This window comes from Mesocricetus auratus, unplaced genomic scaffold (assembly GCF_017639785.1).
Source record: "Mesocricetus auratus isolate SY011 unplaced genomic scaffold, BCM_Maur_2.0 Super-Scaffold_100676, whole genome shotgun sequence".
Lineage (NCBI taxonomy): Eukaryota > Metazoa > Chordata > Mammalia > Rodentia > Cricetidae > Mesocricetus > Mesocricetus auratus.
The window spans coordinates 56,108,837-56,120,694 of NW_024429266.1; the positions used below are offsets into that span (position 1 = coordinate 56,108,837).

At 56.0% G+C, this 11,858-nt stretch overlaps 1 protein-coding gene across 4 annotated transcripts in view; it reads left to right on the forward strand.

The window, feature by feature from the left end:
• The window catches only part of Sox13 (SRY-box transcription factor 13), a 47,449-nt gene extending 37,499 nt beyond the window's left edge, over positions 1-9,950 (forward strand). Inside the window, exons 3-14 of one of the 4 annotated variants that reach the window (XM_021229124.2) lie at positions 1,371-1,494; positions 1,578-1,664; positions 2,632-2,804; positions 3,016-3,084; positions 3,416-3,530; positions 4,891-4,973; positions 5,325-5,487; positions 5,935-6,044; positions 6,141-6,237; positions 6,557-6,700; positions 7,427-7,643; positions 8,222-9,950. In XM_021229124.2, the coding sequence (XP_021084783.1) occupies positions 1,371-1,494; positions 1,578-1,664; positions 2,632-2,804; positions 3,016-3,084; positions 3,416-3,530; positions 4,891-4,973; positions 5,325-5,487; positions 5,935-6,044; positions 6,141-6,237; positions 6,557-6,700; positions 7,427-7,643; positions 8,222-8,498 (1,659 nt within the window). In that variant the 3' untranslated portion in view covers positions 8,499-9,950. The remainder of the gene's footprint in view (positions 1-1,370; positions 1,495-1,577; positions 1,665-2,631; positions 2,805-3,015; positions 3,085-3,415; positions 3,531-4,890; positions 4,974-5,324; positions 5,488-5,934; positions 6,045-6,140; positions 6,238-6,556; positions 6,701-7,426; positions 7,644-8,221) is intronic. The other 3 variants (XM_021229125.2, XM_005073363.4, XM_013115920.3) reach the window with 3 other exon arrangements.
• Positions 9,951-11,858: the final 1,908 nt, after the last annotated feature.

Sequence of the window (11,858 nt, forward strand, 5' to 3'; positions counted from 1 at the left end):
CAGCTCCCAAATAAAGACACAGGACTTATTAGTTATGAAAGCTCACCTTAATTTAGGCTTATCCCACTACTAGCTCTTTTAACTTAATTTCTTTCTGGTTAATTTCTTTCTTTCTTTTTGGTTTTTTAAGACAGGGTTTCTCTGTATTGCTTTGGAGGTTGTCCTGGAACTCACTCTGTAGACCAGACTGGCCTCGAACTCACAGAGATTCACCTGACTCTGCCTCCCAAGTACTGGGGTTAAAGGCGTGCACCACCAACGCCCAGTCTCATCTAGGTTTTAACTCAGGGCTTTTTACCTTTCTTTCATTCTGTACGTCCTACTTTCCTGCTTTCTCTGTGTCTGTCTGGCCGGCCCCTGGTGTCTCCTTTTTTTTCTTTTCTTTCTCCCTCAAGCCTAAATTTTTCCTCCTACTTATTCTTCCTGCCTGGAAGTTCTGCCTACACCATCTCCCTCAATATTGGCTGTTCAGCATTTTATTAGGCCACTCAGGTGCCTTAGGTAGGCAAGGTAGAACATCGACACATCTTTATGTAGTTAAACAAATGCAACACATCTTTGCATAGTTAAACAAATATCCCACAAGAGTTGGATCCTCTGGAGCTGCATGGGGGTGCTAGGAACTGAACTCTGGTCCTCTGTAAGAGCTCTCGACTGCTGAGGCATTGCTTCTGCCTCAGGGATCATTTTAGGGAGCCCACAGTAGGTTCCTGTAATCAAGTAGCCTGGCTGGGAAGCACATGGGTTTGTAGTGGTGACTGGCAGAGGGTGAGCTCTGTATTAGTTACGTTTCTAGTGCTGGGACAAAATGTCTTATGAAGCAACCTAAAGAAGGGCCTGTTTTGGCTCACAGTTTGGGGTTGCACATGGTGGAGAAGGTATGGTGGCCAGGAATTTGAGGCAGCTGGCCATGTCGCATCTGTAGTCTGGAAGTGGGGAGAGTCCAAGACCCTCCATTTGGGGTAGGGTTTCTTTCTCAGGTAATCCTTCCTGGAAGCATCCTCATAGACAAACCTACAGGTGTGTTTCCATGGTGATTCCAAAACCATCGTCAGCCCCTCCTGATGTATCGGGCCCCTCGTTTAGACGCTTTACTGTATGGATCCCAGAGACAGTCTTGACTTTCAGAGTTGTCTGGGGCTTGTGTGAGATCCAGCCCCCTGTGAGCTACCAAGCCTGGACTGATACCCAGGTCTCTTGTCCCCAAGTCTCTGTTCATTTCACTGTATCCTTACCAGGTAGTGTGAGCCTGGCCTGGGAATGTGAAAAGGAACAGCCCATAGAGTCGCAGGGCTCAGAAAGGACTCTTGTGGGGTGCTTGGCCCACTCTGTGCTCCCTTTCTTGGGAGTGGCGGTGACAGACAATTCAGTGTCTCTTGCAGGACTGTGCCTCACCAGAGAGCAGTGGGTCCCCGGACCCCAAGAGACCAGCAGCTTCTGAGGCTGCTTCGGGAAGCCAGGAGCGGCTGGACTTCAACCGCAACTTACAAGAAGGTAGGATGTCCGTCCTGTCAGAAGCGTGGTCCTGGCTGGTCTCCGGTGGGCCCTCACCCGGCCCTTACCCTGCCTTCTTCCAGTTGTGCCAGCCATTGAGAAGCTGCTGTCCAGTGACTGGAAGGAGCGGTTTCTGGGAAGAAGCTCTGTGGAAACCAAGGATGTCAAAGGTGCGGAGCCTGCGTGCAGAGAACGGGAGGGCGTCTCAGCCAGAGCCTCTCCCTCCTGGTCACACACTCTGGGTATATAGGGCAGAAGCTCAGACACCTGCCCTGTTTCTTTTTTTTTTTTTTTTTTTTTTTTTTTGGTTTTTCGAGACAGGGTTTCTCTGTCGCTTTGGAGGCTGTCCTGGAACTAGCTCTTGTAGACCAGGCTGGCCTCGAACTCACAGAGATCCGCCTGCCTCTGCCTCCCGAGTGCTGGGATTATAGGCTTGCGCCACCAACGCCCGCCCGGCTCCTGCCCTGTTTCTTGACTCCCGCCTGGCTCGCCTGGGAGTCTCTAGGCCTCCCCAGGTGTGGGAGGCCTGGCTGGAAGCAGATCCCATGGGCTGGATCTAGACTCTCATTAGGGACCCTTGAGGCTCATCGTTCAACCCCCCAGGTCTCAGTCTAAAGTGAGCGGAAAGTTTCCACTCACTGTTGGCAGTTGAGGCCAGGCCTCCGGGGCCGAACTGAGGGCTGCTGCTTGTCTCCTCAGAGTGATCATTGTCTCTGTGTTGTCGAGTACACCCACAATGGTAGCTTTAAGTCCATACTTCTGCTCCCCCGCTTGCTGACTGGGGCCCCAGCGATGGAAGCCTGAGCTTCGGCATTTTCCAGCCCTGACTGTAAATGGTCCCCACTTAAGCTCTTAGGAATAAACTGTCCCATCAGACAGCCACGTTGGAACAGAAGGCAGGGACTCGAGCAGACATTGTCAGATCCTAGACAAACAACTTCCCACACATTAACTCAGTTCATCCTCAGTGAAGTAACTGTCATTGTGCCAGTCAATAGATTTGCTTTTTTAATCCCCTAAAGTACAGAGAAGTTGGGCACTGGGCTGGCAGGACAGAGAGGGTGTCAGATGAGTAGGTGGGCGGATAGACAGGTGAACTAACAAAAGCTCTCCGTGGTGGCATTTCACCGTGAGCAGGGACCCAAGAGGGCCTGGCCGAGAAGGAGCTCCAGCTTCTGGTCATGATCCACCAGCTGTCCGCCCTTCGCGACCAGCTCCTCACGGCCCACTCTGAGCAGAAGAACATGGCGGCCATGCTGTTTGAGAAGCAGCAGCAACAGATGGAACTGGCTCGGCAGCAGCAGGAGCAGGTGCCGCCGGCGTGGGCAGGGGCTTCCCAGGCTCTGTGGGAAAGGGGAGCGTCCCTGAGAGGAGACCAGGTTCTGTGAACGGGTGCTCAGCCCTGCACCGCCCCCTCTGTGCGTGCATGGCCTCCTGGGGAAGTCAGGGTAGGCTGGGGGCGGGTGCTGGAGGGGAGTCGGGGCCTCCCGTGACTCCCTTGTCGACTCTGTGCCTCACCAGATCGCCAAGCAGCAGCAGCAGCTGATCCAGCAGCAGCACAAGATCAATGTCCTCCAGCAGCAGATCCAGGTGACCATGGGAGGGTGACACTGGCCTGCCGAGCCACTGGGGAAGCGGGCTGCGCCACAGGCTCCCTCCAGGCTCCATGAAGAGGCCACGCTCTTGCTCCAAATTCCCTCCGATTCTGGAGTCCTGTTTTTAGGGGTGACCCCAGAATGTCTCTCTCCCCCTCCCCCGCACTGAGACTCAGGACGAGGAGATGGGCTCACAGATGTACTACGGGTTCAGATGGAAAGTTGTCCCCACTCTATGCCCCGTGCCCACCTCGGGGCCCGGGCAGACTCCAGCTGGGCAGCTCTTTGGGTCCCCAGAGACTTACAGTGGGTTTCTTTGCCTTCAGCAGGTTAATATGCCTTATGTCATGATCCCAGCCTTTCCCCCAAGTCACCAGCCCCTGCCCGTCACTCCTGACTCCCAACTGGCTTTGCCTATTCAGCCCATTCCCTGCAAACCAGGTGAGTGGGGGCAGGGCAGGGCCGCCACAGAGGCTGCTGTCTTGAGATGAGCAAGGAGGCCAGACCTGGCTCTTCATCCTTTACCGTTCACCGGCCTTTCCGGGCCACAGTTTGGGCCCAGTGGAAGAATAAGTCCTTTCTGAGCTCAGCTGGGAGGATGGAAGGGAAGAGCCCACTGCAAAGCACAAGAGAGAGGAGAAAGAGAACTAGAGAAAGACCTGGGGGGGCTCCCTGAGGAGGGGGGGCTCCCTGAGGAGGGGGGCTCCCTGAGGAGGGGGGCTCCCTGAGGAGGGGACACTTGATGGTTGGGTCCTGGAGAGGACCTAAGAAAGTGAGGGAAAGGCTGGGGTAGGGGCCTGAGGGAAGAGCTTGCAGAGGTGTGCCAGAGTGACAGGGTGTGGGGTGCTGTAGAGGATTGGAACCTGGGTCTGGGAGCGGGTGTGTGGGAACAGGTACGCAGAGAGTGCGTTGCCTCTGGTTGTGGGTGGTGAGAACGAAGGTGACCGATGGGATGATTTCTGGTGACAGTGGCAACAGACAGAGTTGGGGACAGGGCACACATGCTGCCTGTACCTGCCCCAGCAGGATGGGTAGCGATGAAGACTCCTCCTGGTGTACCCTCCCTATTCCCCAAGCCCAAGACAGAGTGCAAGCTCTCTGCCACAAAGCCAGCTTTGCTTGCTAGCTGGATCCATCGTCCTCATCATATCCTCATACTGTAACCCCGTCTCCACCCCAGTGCCCTGACACACCTCCTGTGAGCCATTATTGACAGCTGTCGTGGGGCTAGTGATTATCCATGCTGCATTTCCATGCTTCCCTTGGGTCTAGGCCTAGTGAGATAGGGTAGGTACGGGAGAGAATGTATAGGCCAAGGATGGGTTGTAGTGTCTAGAAGAGACCTGGATTCAAATCCTGGTGCTGCCGTGTAACGGCTTTGTGGGCAGCCTAATGAAGGTCTGTTACCCGATCTGCTGTGATCTCCAGAGAAGCCTGACTAATACACCTGTAAAATGAGATGGGTGTTTTGAGCTTATGATCGCATGGGCTTTATCACAGGGGAAAGCACACAGGGCACTCCTCCCAACACTCAGCAGGTACAAGAGCAGAGCGCGCCCTCCCTTGCATGGACCAAGGCAAACTCTTTAGAGTAGACTGGAAAGGGCAGGTATGGCCATCAGCCTGCAGGGACCGGGCAGGAAAAGGGGATGACAGACGCCCACTGTGCCTGATGAGGACAGAAGGCTGGGGCCAGCTCTAGACTCAGCCCACCTGCATGTAGCAGTGGGACCTGTCAGTCACACAGGTACCTGCTGTTCTGGGCTCATCTGGGACGTTGCCCTTGCTTTTCTTTCCCCAGTGGAGTACCCGCTGCAGCTGCTGCACAGCCCTCCTGCCCCTGTGGTGAAAAGGCCTGGGGTGGCCACCCACCATCCTCTGCAGGTACTGCCCCGCCTACCGTGGGTACTCCCCCACCCGCCCACTGCGGGTACTTCCCCACCCACCATCCTCTGCAGGTACTGCCCCGCCCACCGCGGGTACTCCCCAACCCGCCTATTGCGGGTACTCCCCCGCCTACTGTGGGTACTCCCCAACCTGCCCACTGCAGGTATTGCCCCGCCCACTGCAGATACTCCCCGCCCACCGCAGTACTCCCCCGCCTTTCTTTGTTCTCCTTGTCTCCCTCCTGTCCGCTCTGGGCATGTGTGCTGATCCCACTTTCTCCCTGAGTCCTGTCTGTCCCACAATAGGAAGGGGTCCTCCTTTGATGTCTCTCACTTTCTGGGTCCCCAGGAACCCCCACAGCCATTGAACCTCACAGCCAAGCCCAAGGCTCCTGAGCTGCCCAACACCTCCAGCTCCCCCAACCTGAAGATGAACAGCTGTGGGCCTCGCCCCTCCAGCCACGGGGCTCCCACAAGGGACCTGCAGTCCAGCCCCCCCAGCCTCCCTCTGGGTAAGCTTTTCTGTGTGCTCTCACCAAGAGGACAGTTCTTAGATGCCACTGGCCACACATCCCTTCCCTTCTCAATTCCAGTTTGGGGTTTTAAAAATTCCAAGGCACCTTATCACTGAGCTCCACTCCCGTCTCCGCTTTCTTAAAGCCAGGGTCTAATCTTACAAAGAGGAGGCCGCCTCCTGCATCCCATTTGTCCTCCAGGACCGGATTAGACTGCCCAGGGTCGCACTGAGATTCAGATTTGGGAGTACTGCTTCATTTCCAGCCCCTTAGGACCACCAGGCAGTCCCATGAGGGTGTGTGGGAATAGGCAGCCACCACTGAGACGCAGCCACAAGGAGCTCCTAGGAGTGACGGACGTGGCAGGCAGTGTGATAAGTGTGGGTTGCCCCTGGGATAAAGCCCTCAGGTCCCCTGCCCGTCACTCTGCTCCCTCTTCAACAGGCTTCCTTGGTGAGGGGGATGCTGTCACCAAAGCCATCCAGGATGCTCGCCAGCTGCTGCACGGCCACGGTGGAACTCTGGAAAACTCCCCCAACCCCCCATTCCGAAAGGTATGGCATGGGCCACACCTCCTCTTTCCAGAGGGCGGGGCATGTGATAGAAGATGTAGGGTGACACAGGAGGCGTGATGTCTCTGTCGCCTGCAGGACCTCATCAGCCTGGAGTCTTCCCCAGCTAAGGAGCGGCTGGAGGAGAGCTGTGTGCACCCGCTGGAGGAAGCCATGCTGAGCTGTGACATGGATGGTGAGGGAGGGCTCTGGGCGCCACCTCACTCCGTTAGGGCGGTGTCTGTCTCTCATCCCTTGTCTCCCTCTTTTCTCGGGTCCTCCTGGGGTAAAGCCCTCAGGCCCTGGCATGCATCTCCTTTGTGCCCTGGTATCTGCAGTTCCGGTTCCCTGCTGTGCCTGTTCTCTGGCTGTGGTTGCTGGCCTCTGCTTCCCGCCTGGGCTGAGCTGACCTCTGTGTGAGCCTCCTCAGTGCCTCCTGGTGGCCATGCAAGGGATGTCTCTGCCGGCCCCGGAGCTGGCTCTGCCTGCCTGACTCTGTCTAACCCATCCTCCAGGCGCTCGCCATTTCTCCGAGTCCCGGAACAGCAGCCACATCAAGAGACCCATGAATGCCTTCATGGTATGGGCCAAGGACGAGCGGAGGAAAATTCTCCAGGCCTTCCCGGACATGCACAACTCCAGCATCAGCAAGATTCTTGGTAAGGGTCAGGATGGCTGGGTCCTCTACAGTGGAGGGGTTCAGTCCAGGAGTCATGGTTCAGTAGGACTGGGTCCCAGGAGTCAGCTGGGTCTACTTGGGGCTTGCGTGGTGATATTCCATGCCTTGTTGAACCCTGGTAGAATCTTAGAGGGTGTGGGAGACGATGTGATGGGAGGCTGGATCCTGGGACCTTGTACCAGTACAAGACTCTTCTGGTTGCTCCTGCCCCTGGAACTTTGTGTGTTCCTTACCAGGCCCATATCCCCAATGCCTCCCGGCCTGTGCTATGGCAGTAAACCGGAGACTGGTATTATCAGTATCAGTACCAAGACTTTAAGTGCCACATGGTGTCTGAGACTGAGGCGGGGCAGGGCAGAGAGGCTGTGTGAAGGTGATGCGGCTGAGTTCTCCAGTAGCAGTGCAGAGACTGACAGTGGATGCGCGGAGGCCGGGAGTGGCTTCTCTCTTGTGCAAGCCCTTGGGAAGATACCTCTAGGGGGCGGGGCCATTGTTCAGCATGAGGGTGGTGCTGACTACCTGTCGTTAGCAGTCTCATCCATTCCCTGGGCCAGCATCCACACCGGGCCAGGCCCTTGCCGAATGCTTATACCTGTATCACCTGTGGATCCCCCTTGGGGCCCAGGGTCCAGCCAGGGCTTCCAGAGCTCGGGACCTGGTGTACTCAGAGAGTCTGGCCCTGAGTTCTCGCCTGGGTTTGGATCAGGCTCTCGCTGGAAGTCCATGACAAACCAGGAGAAGCAGCCGTACTACGAGGAGCAGGCCCGTCTGAGCCGGCAGCACCTGGAGAAATACCCCGACTACAAGTACAAGCCCAGGCCTAAGCGCACCTGCGTGGTGGAGGGCCGGCGTCTGCGTGTGGGCGAGTACAAGGCCCTGATGAGGACACGGCGCCAGGGTGCTCGCCAGAGCTACGCCATCCCGTGAGCAGGCCTTCCCCGGTGGCCAGAGGCAGCTCGTGGCTGCCTCGAGAGGCTGGGTTCATGTGTGGCTGGCCTTTGTGTGAGGCATGCAAGGTCTGTGTGGCTGTCCACTGGGCATCTGTGTGCACCTGTGTGTCATCTGCCTGTGCGTGACTCCTGGTAGATGATGGTTACATGTGAGACTGGTGACTGGGGGTCGAGTCGCACTCAGAATGACTTGGGGCACCCGAGGCCTGACAGAAGCAGGGCAAGTTCAGATGCACTACAGGGGCTCATCCCATGGGAAGGTTCCTTGACTATAACCCAGGCAAACACAATAGTGGAGTCCTGTAGACAGCGACTCTAAAATGAAGTCGTATTCATGTGCCGCCTTCCAAGAATACACCATGGCTCTCAATTTTCCAGCTCGAGCTGACAGTTAATTTGGCCGTCAGGATGCAAACAGGGCCAGGGTATTTCAATGCCCCAGGCGGGACAGGAGTTGGATGCATGCCTTCGAGGCCTGGAGGACACCTAGGGGGGTGGGCTGGGAGGGTGCGTGGGTACATCTGTAACTGCACCTTTTCTCTGCCTCTCAGCCCGCAGGCTGGCCAGGCACAGGTGAGCTCCTCAGATGTCCTGTTCCCTCGGGCAGCAGGCATACCCCTGGCACAACCACTGGTGGAGCACTATGTCCCCCAGGGCCTGGACCCCAACATGCCGGTCATCATCAATACCTGCAGCCTCCGGGAGGAAGGGGAGGGCACAGATGACAGACACTCAGTGGCTGACGGAGAGATGTACCGGTACAGCGAGGACGAGGACTCAGAGGGCGAAGAGAAGAGCGATGGGGAGTTGGTGGTGCTCACAGACTGATCCCCAGCTAGCTGGGCCTGGCCTGTCTCCACTGGGGAAGACCTCGTTCCCAACCCAGCAGGCACAGCCAGCCATCCTGAACTATGTTGGTACTTGGACTTGGGTGTGCCCAGGTGATCGGTGAAGCTGTGCACTTGTAGATACATTCCCAAGGTGTGTGTGGGGGGGGGGGCGGTGTCCTCTTTGGGCACATCTGGGGTTAGTGTCCTGGCTGGGTGGGATTCATGTGGCTGTGATGGGCCAAGCTGGCGGAGGTCTTTGGCCCTTGGGGGTTAATGGCCAGGGAACACTGGATGTACTCCCTCTTGTAGTCCCACCTACCTGAGGGGATGGCAGGTACACGCCTGTCCCCAAACATGCTTTGTTTCCATTTTGTCTTGGGCAAACCAGCCATGGTGGGACAACATGTCTGCCCCCAGAAGCTCCCAGGCTACTCCTCTGTCTCCTGGATCACTTCGTACTTCGTACAGAAGGGTCTGGCTCTCTATCCTGTCCTTGTCTTCCAAGTCCATGTGCCTCTCTCGCCTCAGAGAGAGAGAGAGAGAGAGAGAGAGAGAGAGAGAGAGAGAGAGAGAGAGAGAGAGAGAGAGAGAGAGAGAGAGAGAGAGAGAGAATGTCTGTCTGTCTGTCTGTCTGTCTGTTCTCACACGTCATCTCCCCTCTATGGGCAGAAGGTATTTGCTAAGTGGCTGCTGTGAGCCAGGCATGTTGATGAGCTCTGCGATGTCTCTCTTGATGCTTTTCTGGGGGCCTCTTCTGTGCTTCTTTGTCCCCAAATTGCTACCTCTTCGTCAGTCTGGTGTCTCAGGTTCTGTGTGTTCTCTCCCAGTGTGCATTTCTCTCTATTCCTCCATCTGCCCCACGCTCACTGGATTCTCTGGGGTTCTGCAGGACCCAGCCTGCCTCTGGGACTGGCAGTTTCCTGACCCCACGCCGACCCCTTTCCTCCCCCTGACTTTGCCAGTCATTTCCCACGGAGCCATTTTTAGCTCCTAGTACTGTGAGAGTGTGCCTCAGCCTCCAAGGGGCTATGTCCAGATTTTCAACCCGAGTCCCGGGCGCAGGGGCCAGAGGACTGATGACTCCTCTCTTTGTCGGTGACAGCCCCGCAGAGGGAACCCCATGGCAGCTGGTCTCTATCTCTTCTTCATGTCCTGGGGAATGGGCTACATTCCTGATAAACTTCCTGGTTGTTTCCCAAGAAAATCAAAGACCATTAGCACCTAGCTCCAAAGATCTGGCACAGTCCCAAGCCAGGGAGATGACCCCAAACCCCACATGGCCAGGTGCCCCCCACTCCTCCCATGACCCTATTTCTCTCCAGACTGTTTCTTTTTATGACTGTAAACATAGATAGTGCTTTATTTTGTTACTAAGAAGATAATGATGAATAACTTAACCAGCACATTTGTTTTCTGATGGCATAATAAAGACCGACCATTTCAGAATTCAGACCCTTGCTCTGCCAAGGCTGGCCTGAATCCATGTCCAAGTCTGGCGCCAGCCAGGCACTGCTGCTCCCTGGTGGCAGCATATGGGATCATCGGGCAAAGTATCTGGAAGAACTGGCTTTGACAAGGAGACCAGGACAGGCCTGTGAGTGACACATTGATGCTCAGGGAGTCACTGAAGTGGCCTGGAGGAACAGTGGCTCAGCTCTCTCCTTTGGGCTCCACTGTCCCACCTGAAAGCAAGAGACTTAAACTTCTCCGTGATTCTTACCCCCTCCCCGGGAGAGGGAGCCCCTTGAATCCCGTGAAAGCTGGGGGCTCATCCCAGAAGAGCCATCTCGCACACTCAGGATCTGTCTCGTGGGCTCCCTGCCATACTTGTTAAGGGAACACTGTCTCTGGATGTTCTTCAAGACTCCGTGACGACCTTGCACTTTGAATGGGGATTTCAAAGGCATAGTTGTAACATCCTCGCTGGAGACAGGACTGGGGGAAAGACCCAAAGTCTTCAAGATTAATGGGATTCTGATCTTGGTTAAATTATGCCATCAGCATGGAGCGGGGGAAGCGACACTGAACAGGAACTCCAAGGGATGGGCCAGATTAACAGGGTTCCCTCCTCAAGGGCAGTGCATGTCCCACACAGGCTTGGTCCCAAGTGTATCAGCCTAGCTCAGACCCCCTCTTTAGAAAGAGCCGCTCTCCTCTGGGAGGGCCCAGAGTCAGCCTGTGAGGATAGAAGGATGCTTGTAGGTATTCTTAGAGGAAAGGTTCAAGGGGGCCAGGATCATCCAGTCTGGAAAGGGGGCAAGAGGGAAAGGATAGTGTCGGTTTCTGGGTGGCAAAGGGGGATGCTGTGTATTGTGAGGCTACATGTACGCGCGCGCGCACACACACACACACACACGCATGTGCGCACGCACTTGCGCATGCACAAGCTCTTCAGCAAAGACATTCAGAAATCGTAGGAGCTTTGGAACCCAGAAACTAATGGTTCGGACTTGACACTGAGGGGAGGGGCGCGTTTCTTAGTTTTACGTCGGTAGGTATGGCAGGGTTGAGACCACATGCCACAGGCAGTGGGTCAGGGAGTGCCGTCATTCCCAGCCCTGCCCTTCAGAGCTCTGACTGCCTTTCCTTGCTGTCCTCACACCCTGGCGCCCTGGCCAGCTTTGAGAGAGGGGCCAACAAGACCAGACTAGGGTTCTGGAAACTTTATCTGGCTGCTGCCTGGCTCAGTTAAGTGGCCACTAGGGGGAGCTGCTCATCTCAAAGCTCCTAACTTCACCCCAAACTCCCACCTTGGTCAAAACTACATCTTGTAATCTCCCTGGAAGTCTTTTCAGTCCTGAATTTCCCCCTTGTCACCCTGTGATGATCTCCTGAAGCCTGGAGGGCTTGGGCCCTCACTGCCCATATCCACAGTCCTCATCTAGCTGCTGTGACACACACACACACACACACACACAATCCTCTGGCTAACTGGAACCTCACCTCTTCCCGGGAGAAACAGGGCGTGGTCAGGTGGGCAGAAACAGGGACAATGTGTTCTGGTCACTACCAGGAAAGCTAGCCACAAGCTCACCTGGCCCCTGCCCACCTCTCCACAGGCCAAAGGTCAGCCCTGGGGAGTTGACCTTGACCTGGATCTACTGCCTAGGGTGACAGGAGGGAAATAGGACTCAGGCATTGTGTGTGGGGGGTGCAGGCCCTCTCTCTCCTCCAGCCCGACTGCTTGCCCGCCCCAGCCATACTCAATGCTGTGCCCTTGTCTACAGGGTGCTAACTCAAAGCCCTAGGAGACCAGCTGCCTATGAAGTCACCTGCGCAGGACTAACTGTTCTAACCAGACTGCGGGCATTGCTATGTAATTTTGTCCATGGCCACCAGCATCTACAGGTGACCTCAG